The sequence below is a fragment of the Acomys russatus genome, chromosome 15 (assembly GCF_903995435.1).
Source record: "Acomys russatus chromosome 15, mAcoRus1.1, whole genome shotgun sequence".
NCBI classification, from domain to species: domain Eukaryota; kingdom Metazoa; phylum Chordata; class Mammalia; order Rodentia; family Muridae; genus Acomys; species Acomys russatus.
Genome location: NC_067151.1, coordinates 8,196,328 through 8,208,503, shown reverse-complemented (window position 1 = coordinate 8,208,503; position 12,176 = coordinate 8,196,328). Strand labels below are relative to the sequence as shown.

General features: G+C 41.8%; 1 protein-coding gene across 1 annotated transcript in view; it reads right to left on the bottom strand.

Moving 5' to 3' along the window:
- The window catches only part of Tnik (TRAF2 and NCK interacting kinase), a 173,390-nt gene extending 164,603 nt beyond the window's left edge, over positions 1-8,787 (bottom strand). The window contains exon 1 of the mRNA XM_051156996.1: positions 8,676-8,787. Within this exon, the coding sequence (XP_051012953.1) occupies positions 8,676-8,690 (15 nt within the window). The 5' untranslated portion in view covers positions 8,691-8,787. The remainder of the gene's footprint in view (positions 1-8,675) is intronic.
- Between the last annotated feature and the right edge of the window lie 3,389 nt (positions 8,788-12,176).

Genomic DNA, 12,176 nt, shown 5'->3' with positions numbered 1-12,176 from the left:
TCTCATAGACTCTCGTTCAGCCCTCGCAATGATGTCATTTGTCAGTCGTTTGGCTGTCATCCACTGGAAATGAGGTGCTTTGTATCCTCAAGAATCCGAGACCTGCAGTTCACCCAGCAGCTATGGGGGTTGAAGTGAGTGTTTTTTCTACCAGGGCAAACACTGCCATTGATAACACTTTCTCTTTGGATGTGGTTGTCAGAAAAAGTTACTACCAAGGTTTTTGTGACTTGCAACTTGGATTTCAACCTGGTCTGGTTTTTCCTGCTCCTCGTGCTTTCTCTGGTCTCTTCTGTTTGGACCTATGTTTTATCTTACGAAGCATGCCGGGCTCTGCATTGACACTCTGTGAGTTGCTGCAGAGGGGGGCCGCACACTGCTCCTATGCCTCACTGGAGAACTCTTTGAAGTCAGGAAGTTTTAAATTAAAAAAAAAAAAAAAAAGGATTTTCAGGAGATGAGAAACCAAATACAAGATTCAAATCATTAAGAAAACATCCCAAACACAAGATTCAGCCCACAAACTAGAGATCCCAGAAAAAATAAGGAGCAGAAATAGGAGCTGGAGTTGGCACCACAGAGAAGGGGCATGAAGCTATATAAGGTCAGGTGTTCACTAGTGAGGAACTTTCCTGAAGACCTGGACTGACAGCCTTGGCCAAGAACCCCAAGCCTTGAAAATTCTATATGCCAATTTTCTCATCTGCACACCTGTGAATAGCATTAGAGAGCTAAGAGAAATAACTAGAATTTTGATCAACTCTTTGGAGGCCAGCAGATAAGAGGTACCGTCAAGTACAAATCACCATGCAATTTTTTTTTTTTTTTTTTTTTAAGTTTGGAGGTTTAGACTCCAGGCGTTGATTGTGTGTGTCCTTGCTCTCTGTGTCATCCTGCTGTAAGCAATCTTTCTACCACACTGAGTATGCACACATGGCACGGCCCAAATCCAAGCCATACAATCAGCGTGCAAGAATTTGGGAAGAGACCCTGACACACACAAGCCACCAAAGGTTCGTGTCTATAGCAGATGAGGGCAGATGCTTACCTCCGTTTTTAAAAGAAACTTTCCATGTTTGTGCATGAGGTACAAGGCCACAGTCACATCACAGGAAGTAGTTCCAAAGGAAGAGGGAACAATGGAAACTGAGATATCTTTCACTTTTAAGAGTTTCCATGGTGTACTTCACTGGAATACACTGCCTATTAAGGACATCAACCTGTCACCCCTAAACGAGAGGTCCCCAGGGACTCTCCTGCAGGGGAGCCCCCAGAGGGGCTTTCCAGGTTTGGGGTGATTCCATATATGGGAGTTCCCCTTCTGAATTCCTTTTCTTTCCTAACCCAAGCCTTCCTCTACTGTGACTCTCACACAGTTGTCACTTTAGCAAGGGACATTTTCCGCCTGCCCAGCTAGTCTTCTCTTGAATTCTCCCGCAATGTTTTGTACACTTCTTGAATGAGAATTGACCCTTGGACTGCAGTCACTGTTTAAGTGTTAGTTTTTTGAGGATGTTGGAATGTTAAGGTTCCAGAAAGCTGTGTCCATATCTGCCACTCAGTATTGGCACCAAAGGTAGCAATTCATTCCTTCTCATATGAGTGGGTGGTCTCGGTGTTCAAGTTTTGGAACATGGCCCTGCTGTCCTTCTCGAATCTCACTGTCGTGCTTAACTTTGAAAAGAGGCTTGTTACTCAAGTTGAGACTAGCAACACAGAGACTTAGGTGACCAAGCCAGAGCTGAGTGCAGGATAGTCACACGTATGACTAACCCAAGTATGGCGCTCAGCTCACAGGACAGCTGACTGTCCACACACAAGTACCAAATTCCAGTGCAAACTCTAAAACATCCTTCATGCTTACCCAGATCTGTGTCATACAGTCAGTCTTCACAGGACTGATTAAAATCATGCTTAAGGAGGCATCTGCACCATGTACATGCCATTTAGCCTCAAGCTGAGCCTGAAATATCTATATTCCCACCTCATAGAGGAAGCCCCTGAGTCCAAAGGCAATGCATTGGAAGTACCCTCCACCTCCTATCCTACATAGAAAGACCAAGGGAAATATGGGCACACCCTGTGTCCTGGATTCAAACCCCATCTCTGCCATTTACTCTCTGTTGGGTTTGTGCCCAAGTTACTTAAAGTTTACAGTTGTGTTCCTTATTTGTCAGAAGAAAATAATAACAATTTCCTGGTAAGGGGACTTGAGTATTGTGTATTAAGAATGGTAGTGTTTGGCTCAAAGTAAACACTCAGTGTTAGTCATCTTAGTCAGCTATGGGACATGGTACTTAATATAGCATTAGTATGTTTTATACTAATAATCGCTCCAAGGAAGATCCTCCCTTTGGGAATAAAGAACCAATCATATTTGGAACACTGTGTCTCCTTGACTTTACCAAACAATACAAGATGACTTTTTTTTTTGTCATTTCAGCAGACAGTTACTGAGCCCTTTGACAGTTTGCAAAGCCTTCTACAGGGACTACTGGGGAAAGCCTCCACTGTAGTCTTCCAGAAGAGGTGGGGCTGGTCGCAGTCTGTACCTACAGGCACTCATAAAGGCAGGAGTGGGACCCCAGGAAGCTGGCTTGTGCTGATCCTTCAAGTAGGCAAAGCACACACCCACTCTGTTGCTCAGTCTGAACTAGGGCAGGACTTACCAGTTTGAATCTCAGTGTTTAGCAAGATGAAACCTCTTTTAACTCATGCACATGTTGTGTTTGCCTTAGGAATATTTGATAAAAGTGGTGTATTGGGAAGAAAAACACTTGAAGGCCCTATAAAACCCTTGCCATAGCAGTTAATCCTTTTATGATCCAATTTGTCCATATTTATCTATTATTTAAAGATGCATTTTTATTTTGTATTTTTACGTGTGCATGCATGCCTATGTGCTTGCGTGTGCGTGCTTGTGCTTCCCGTGAGTGTGTGTGTGTGTGTGTGTGTGTGTGTGTGTGTGTGTGTGTGTGTGTTTGTGATCTCAGAGTTAGATCCCCTAGGCCTGACATTACAGTCAGCTGTGAGCTGCCCAGCATGGGTGCTGGGAACCAAATGTGGGTCTTTCCGTAAGAGCAGTACGGACTTTTAACCACTGAGCTATGAGGTCTTTGTACAGATTATCTTGTAGCAGTTTCTTCTTGGTATTTTTAGACATCAAAACTAAATGGCGCTCAGATTCCAGAATGGGCTGCCTCAGCCCTCGGCATACTCTGCAGTCTTGGTAGGGAATATGGCTGCCTGTTTGATATCCTGGGTTTAGCTTCAGATGACTCACCCAACAAAGATGATGGACAACCTTATTCATGAATTTTATAACAATTTTGTTTGCAAACATTAGCGTAAGGTTATATCAGCATAAGGTCCTCTTCAGATGAATGGCCAATTTTTCATCTTTAAATTTTCATAAAGTAGTAGTGAATATTCATTAAATACACCAGTGAGAAAATATTCACCCTAAAATAAACAGTAAGTGTCCTTCCACATTAATTGTAGACATATAGCTTATGAGATTAAAAGGGTGTAATAAAAGGACAATATTATATTGCATATCATTTTAATAGCGATGCTACATTGAGCAAGGCATTTAATATGGTTGGGTTCTACATCTCTAAAATTGGACAGATTAAAATAACTTGTTTTGTAAGTTATTGAGAGAATCATATATATATATATATAATATATATGCAAGTTTGCATACATATACGTACATATATGTGCATGTATATGCACACAGCACTTAAAATAGTTTGGGAAAATTTATACATCAATGTTAGCTACCAATATTATTTATTTGGGGTTGGAATATAAACATGTAACTAGAAAGACATTTATTGACCAAAATAAGTATGAACATTTTCACTATGGTGCCATGGTATGGCATGACACGTGACATGAACTATGATGCTTTGATGTGAAAGTAATTCCCTGTTTTATCTATCCAACCTTCCTCCTTGGTTACTTCTCTACAGGCTCTCAGATTCCCCTTTGAGGAATTAACCCTCCCTATGGTACTTTCAGAGGCAGGTATCCAAGCCAGATGTAGCTGAAAAGAACCAATGGACAGCATGGATCCAAGAGAGACCAGGCATATTCCTGCTAATGAGGAAATAGAGGAGAAAGTAGAGCCCAGAGACAGAACTCCCACCATGCCAGGCATCTTTCTGGACCCTGCTGCATTTTGTGAATGTGTGTGTGTGTGTGTGTGTGTGTGTGTAATGTACACAAGATAATAAATTTTCTTTTCAGCTTCCTTCAGTGGGAATGGAGACGGTAATATATCTCAAAGTGTCTTGGTTACTGTTATCATGACTAGTCAAGTATAAAGGTGAATGCTTAGAAATTATTATTATTTGGTTGTATCTTAGATATACTTTAGGCTGTCACCATAAGGGGATTAATTTGCACTAATAATTTTAACTAAAAAATGGGAAGCATTTATAATGAAAGACCCTTAGTCTCACACCCAGTGGCCAGAAGAAAGTAGATGCAAAAATCCCAGGAATGGAAAGTCCTATCTATAGTAGTGTGCCATCGTTCTCTCTTTTTGAAGAGATGTTTGTATTATTTTCAGTGACACGCATACATATGGGTACATGCATGTGAATGCAGGTGCCCATGAAGGTCAGAGTCACGGGATGTGCCTGGACCTGACCATAGTGTGAGTACTAGGAACCCAACTCAGGTCCTCTGAAAGCTCACTGTATACTCTTAACTGCAGAGCTATCATTGCAGCCCTAGCTCATCTCTTAAAGAACTCGAAGAAAAGGGAAAATCGAAAGGGATTCTACAATAGGGCTGAAACATGCATGTTTTGTGGACAGAAGAACTACTGAGGGTCCACTGACAGTACACTGTGAGAACTTATCACTTACTCTGAAGGGTCTAAGAGCTCTTAGCTCTTGTAAGGAAGTTTGGAGTTTCAAATGCAGTGGTGAAGGAATTTTCACCAGGCAAGGAAAAGAGAATTTTCATAATGATTTAGGCAGCTTAAAAGGACTGCGAAGCCCAAATGGAGTGTAAGCTGTAATTCTGAATCCAATTTGGCAAATTTTGAAGTGTCTCAGTGCTAAAACTGGAAGGATGTAGGCTCTGGATTTGGTCCTCTTTGTGACTGTTTCCTATAAAAGGAAGGATTGTGGCATAAAACTAAGAATTTGAAAATTAATTTCAAGTTTATGGTCTCGTCACTTTCAATGCACTAAACTATGGTCACTTCGCAGTAGGTCACAGAACACAATCAACAAAGACGACCTGTGAGAACTCATCTCAGCTTTGAACAGAGCAGCCATAATGAGCGCAATTAAAATAATTGTTGAGAAGCCTTTGCACTGGACTCCGTAACACAAAAGAGAACAGGACAAGATGGAATCGATTGCTTTCTAAAGAGAACATCGGAGTTGAACAGAGGAAAAGCTGCTGCTGACTGTGACGGGCAGGGGCATGCTGCAAGGCCCCCTGGATCCTGCCTCAGACAGCATGGCAGTAATAAACCTATTTCCTGTGTCCACTGCATCTGCCTTTGTTGAGGGTCAGTGGTTAAATAAGAATCAATGCTGTGTCTAAATCACAGAAACGCATCCAGCTCTTGTGAAAATGGGTTCTCCGAGAGACCAGCACTCATACCATAAAGTGCCTGTTTTATGTAATGGGCTGGCACTTTGGAACACGGAGAATGGCATTCTCTGTCTACTAGCCTTGAGGCAATTGAGAGAAAAGCTGTCAGATAATTTTTCAAAGGCCTTACTTGCCAACAGAAACCCACTGGAGAAAGGCTAGCTGATATTTCTTAGAGTGAACATGCATATGCCAGGATATATGACCAAGTAACACTTTTTTTTAATTGCAAGCAAGGTAGCCCAGCACTACTAACAGTGGTCTTGGAATAATTTAAAACCTCACTTAGAAAGCTAGAAAGTAGATGACGGCTATTCATCGTCCTCAAGGCCTGTTTCCCCATCAATAAACAACTGTATGAATTCTCGTGTATGCTATCAGTGGAACTCAGCTGTCACATATAGAACGTAACCCACAGTGCGGCCATCTTAGATCCACCACAATCATTAGGGGCCAAGCTGCCACATGCATTTATTATGCAGAAATACGACTCAATCCAAGGATAAGAGACTACCATGACTTTAGCAAAGCTGCCAAACAAATTCTGCTTTGTTTTGTAGTTGAGGTTTTATAAAGGGCCTTTTTATAAAAGTATACTTACTTTTCTAAAAGTATAAAAATATGCTTTTTATTATGAGCTTCTAAATAGAGGCTCACAACACAAGAGTTTGACTTTTGTGCCATATCCTGCTAATTCACTATTTATTCCAATACCTACTTCTTTGATTCCAACTCCCAGGAGCTGTAATTCTTCCTTTCCTGCTGTATTTAGATCGCGTGCAGCCTAGTCATCTTCCCTCCTACTCCTTCTGGACCCCTTAGAACCTTCTGTTTTCTTCTTTTAAAAAGTAACTTGAATAACTGAGAATTTTATACAACACACATTGAAGTATTCACCCCAATTTCTCCCTTAGCTCCTCGCAGATTCACTCCCACATCCCCACCCCCCACTTTGGTGTCCTCTCTTTAAGGTGTGCTGTCTTTGTCCTCCTGGATGTGAAACCATCCTCTGGAGTGTGGTCGGCCTACCTGGAGCCACACTCTTCAAAAAGCTGCCTCTCCCTTTCCCAGAGGCCATCACCTGTACATGTTCTCTCAGTCAGGAGAGGGGCTCATGGACCCCTTTTCATGGAACTTGTATTTTTAACTAGATGTACTGCTAGACATAAAAAAAAATTCATTGGAAGGGACTCTATTTTTTTGCCACTTTATTGTCTAGTGTGCAATTGATAAAATCCATAGTTATACCAAACCACAAAGTGACACTATTAGGTAGTGAGGCTGTGAATTAAATGACAGAACAGAAAGATAAAACCGTCTTCTACTTTACCACACTGCTGCGAAACACCCCTAAGACTGTTGTCTTATTTTCTTTCCTAGCTGCTGCGATAAATACTCTGATAAAAGCAAACGAAGGGGGAAGGGGGCTAGTTGAGATCACAGTTCAAGAGTTCAGTCTGTCTCAGCAGGAAAGTCAAGGTGGCAGGAGTTTGGAGTAGCTGGTTACAAGAAGCAGACAGCGATGAATTCAGGCTCCTTCAGCTGGCTTTCTTGCCTTGCGCAGTCCAGGATCCCAGCCAAGGGAATGGCACCACCCAGAAGGGGCAGGTCTTCTCAGCCAAACTAATATAATGAAGATAATCCCCCTCCCCACAGGCATGCTCAGAGGCCTGTCTCTCCACAGATTTGAGATATTTTTTATCATCTTCATAATTAACACTAACCACCATAAATGTAAACTCCCAGATTCTTTTTAACATGGTGCCTTTTACCTTTACCATGCTAATCCTGTTTCAAGTTATCTAACCAACTAATTGAGGGCAAATATTTGAATTAGTTTGCAGCCACTGAACTTGAAACAATGTGCTAAAAGACAGCAAAAAGAGACACAAAGCTACAAAACTAGTAATAAACATTTTAGAGTGTTACTCAACTGGTAATAACTATACAGGAACAAGATTTTCCTTTTATTAATTTAAGTATAAAGTATACTTTAGAGAAAATTTTAGATCAATAATAAACAAAGGACAAATAAATAAATCAATATGACGTGTGTTATTTATGGACATTAGTGGCTGATCTTTTGTACAGCCTTACAACACATATTTACCAAAGATAACAGACCCCGTCTAAATGGTGTGGCTTAATGGCTAAGCGCAGACAAATTGTGTATGTTTTAAAAAAATATATTTCTTGGTTATTGATATGTTTGTGTGACTCATTCACTGAATGACTGTTTATATTCAATATTTCACTTCTCTCCAGATGGAGACTTTGGTCTTTTAGCTTTTATGTATAACAGTCAGATATCTTAGAAAGATTCCCAGGACAATAGACAATTATTAACATGTTTTTGATGTCCTGTGAATCCTTTAAAGTCTGATTTGCATTCTATCATCTTGAAAAGCTATTAAAGCATTTGCAATTAGGCCAAGCACAAGGACTGAAAGCATTGGATTGCGTTTAAAGTCTAACTGGATATTAGATTGTTTTGATCATCCAGGCAGAAGTTTAGCTTAGAGTTGCTCTCTGGTAAGTGAGAATTTGTGGCTAGGTGATTATTTGATCAAAAAAAAAAATTTTTTTTTTTTTTTAGAAAATGCTCTTGCTAAGTGTAGTGTGGGGGATCTTACAGCTTTCCAGGCTCCACACTTCAGTGCTAGGCAGCCATCAGGGGAACAGTTGGGACTCATCTCTTCTTTGTAATCTCAGTGTTATAGTTTTAATACCATACATCCTTCTTCTGCCTTCATATGCAAATATCCATGGTTATGTTTATGTAAATTATCGCACACATTATTCAAATTCAGTCTAAACCAAGGGCAGACAGACCATAGTCTTGGCTTTAGTTGGAGTGATTTATTTTTGGCCCGCTCAAATGGCTGTTGTAGATTCTTTTTTTTTTTTTTTTTTTTTTTCATATGAATTACAAAAGGAAAAGGATCTGGAGTAGTTAGGAAGATTACTTTTCTGGCAAATATATTTTTTTTCTGTCACTCACTTTTTCATTACAAATATACAGCTAATGAGATAACGGGATAAAAATGCCTTACCCCTGTGACATCCATAACCTTAATGGCTGCAAGCTGGCCCGTTTTGACATGACGACCCTGTAGAAAAAAATAAACAAAGAAAGATCATTCAATCGGTTTAGCTGTGGCGAACAATATGAGTTAACTAAAACCTGCCGTCAGCTGAGCATTGGTAAGCATGAGCAGCCAACACTTGGTGAGGAAGGAGAAACAGGCATTAGCACTTTCACCTCCTTTCATGCCCAGGAGCATCTGAAGGTGATGGAGGGGAACAGTGTTACTGGGACTCAGCACACAAGGCTGGGGACTCAGCAGGCAAGGTCACAGGAATATACAGTGACCATAGCACTCTGTTGCTGGGCCCGGAATGGCTGTCAGTGTCATGGAGGCCCAAGGGATACTGTGATGCCACAGTGTCTTCAGGGAGAGCCCCACACCCAGCTTTAAAGACTGTCAACCACATCTTGAACAACGCTGTTGAGAAGGGCACCTATAGAAAAACACAAGGGTTCAACTTGATATCACCTAACTCATATACGTTGTAGTCCTCTGAGTGGTCCTCCTGGGCTGGGTAAAGGCAGCCCTTGCATGTGGCTAGCAGTACTCTCCAAGGACTGGCCTCCTTTGTGTAAACCAGGTTGTCAGAGGCCACTGGCTCTGATTTTGTGGCTTATCTATTTGCAGTTCTCTATTGTTAGTGTGCGTGTGCGTGTGTGTGTGATGAGGAGGGGGAGAACTGTATTGGTGTGTGTGTGTGTGTGTGTGTGTGTGTGTGTGTGTGTGATGAGGAGGGGCAGAACTGTACTGGTGTGTGTGTATGTGTGTGTGTGTGTGTGTGATGAGGAGGGGGAGAACTTTATTGGTGTGTGTGTCTGTGTGTGTGTGTGATGAGGAGGGGGAGAACTTTATTGGTGTGTGTGTCTGTGTGTGTGTGTGATGAGGAGGGGGAGAACTGTATTGGTGTGTGTGTGTGTGTGTGTGTGTGTGTGTGTGTGTGTGTGATGAGGAGGGGCAGAACTGTACTGGGGTGTGTGTGTGTATGTGTTTGTGTGATGAGGAGGGCAGAACTGTACTGGTGTGTGTGTATGTGTGTGTGTGTGTGATGAGGAGGGGGAGAACTTTATTGGTGTGTGTGTCTGTGTGTGTGTGATGAGGAGGGGAGAACTGTATTGGGTGTGTGTGTGTGTGTGTGTTTGTGTGATGAGGAGGGCAGAACTGTACTGGTGTGCGTGTATGTGTGTGTGTGTGTGTGTGTGTGTGTGTGATGAGAAGGGGGAGAACTTTATTGGTGTGTGTGTGTGTGTGTGTGTGTGATGAGGAGGGGAGAACTGTATTGGGTGTGGGTGTCTGTGTGTGTGATGAGGAGGGAAGAACTATACTGGTGTGTGTGTGTGTGATGAGGAGGGGAGAACTGTATTGTTGTTAGCCTCTGGAATGGTCTGTCTTCTAGGTCTAGGATGCCCTTTGCCTTACTGACCCTGCAATCTGTCTCCTTTTTTCTAGACTTAATTAAAATATCACTTCTCTCCCTGTCAATTAGTCCTCACCTCTGTGTTTCCAATGAACACGTCCTTGTTTCCATCATTGCATGATGCCTAAAGGATTATCATCTGCCTTCCTGACTCTCCCTGCTCCAGACAGCAGCATTTGTAGCACCGCCCCTCACATCAAACCTTAATTGGAATGTCCTGTGGTTAGGACCTCGATCATCCAAATCTCGACACACATTTTGAGTCCCTTTCTTCCCATGGAGGCCTGTGGGGGCACTTCTGCCAACACAGAATCTGAGACCCTATGTATGAGGTTTTCAACTCCTTTGGAATCTTCTTTGAGTGAATAATTTGTTACAAGGATACTCCAATTAAAGAGCAGCAAGCAAGCAGAGCAGAGCTATCCTATGGTGTGGTGCTGGCCCGAGGCCAGAGAACAGAGGAGAAAGTCCACCCCCTGTTAAATTTCACATAGAAGACACTGGCCATGTCTTGGTTTGAAGTCAATAAAAATAATTACTATTTTTTTTAATTAAGGGTACATGACTTGTGGGGGGGCATTTTTCTCAGTGCTCTCTATGAATGTAGAATATGAAATAGCACCTCTACTCCATTTTATGTTTCACTTTCAAGCTGAAAGGATGACTTTTGGTGGGGCTGACACATGACTGATGTCACCCTGAAATGGCAGGTTAGGTTTAAAGGAAATCCTGCAAATAGAGCGGCCTTGCCACAGGCCCAGGCGAGGGCATCCTCATGCCGGAGCGGGGAGGCTGCTGAGCTGTCAAACTTGATGGTCAGGGAGGACCCTGCTCAGCATGAGCTGCCTTTTCCGTCCCCGGAGGATGTCAAAGCCGGTTACCATCGCCACTAAGGCAGACCTCCGGGGCATGGTTAGGAGCCAGCTGACTTCAAGATCATTAAAAACCTGAAGCACAGTTAGGGCAGGGGCGGTTTTCAAAGAAGCCACATCATAAAAACAAAAATAAATGAGTAAGAACAGCCCTATAATGTACCCCCAAACAACCCTACCTTTTTGGGGAGGAGGCCCAAGACTCACAACTGATGAAACCCTTGTACTAATTCTCTATCCCTCTCTGCCACCCAGAGCCTGGGTTATACGTCCTGACCACTGAAACCTGAAAATGATTTTTTTGTGTTGTGCTATTGTGTATACACTTTCCATCTGACCCGGGAGCAATGGGCTTATGGATGCATAGCCACGGTTGTTGATGTAAAACCTGGTCCTGCTGCATGAGTGACAGTGCTTTGCTTATGAAGCCATTTCTTTTTGAGACAGTCTCAGGTAGCTCAGGCTGGACCCAAATTCAATATATTAGTCAAGGATACCCTTGAGCTCACAATCCTCTATATATCCCAAATGCTATGATTATGCTTAGAAAAGACGATTTTTTAAAAAAAAATCATATTTCACATGAGTTGAACATTGCTCTGTTTATCTCTGCTTCACATAGATTTTTTAAAAAATAACATTGAAAATTTGGAGTGAGGATAATAAAAGTGGATCTTACTACAATAGGGGAATATTGAAGTGAAATTTCTATACTCCTAACAAATTTTGATTTATTTCTACTCTTAAGAGTAATTAAAATACAAATATAGACATCATTTAAACTTGAATTTAAATTGCAAGTCCAATGAAAAAACTGAAAATCGCATATCTATAAAATAGAAACAATCTTCTAAACGGAGACAAAAGAGTTAAATAAGATTCTCCACAAAGAATAGAACTGTCAGATTTCAGCTGCTGAGTCATTTCTAAATAAAAGTGTTATTTCCTCCTGAGATAGTCAACAGTAACAGAAGTTAGTGAACAGACTAAAATCTAGAGGAAAGAAAAAAAAAAAACCTGACCAAAAGCCTAGAGCTAAATAATGTCCTGAGACATAGAAAAGCTCCGTCCCCAGGAAAGGGGAAGCTGGGCCCAGGGAGACGCTTGGAATGGTACCTGCGTATGAGCACACGGATCAGAGTTCAGACCCCAACACGCACATAAGGAGAACCAGGCATC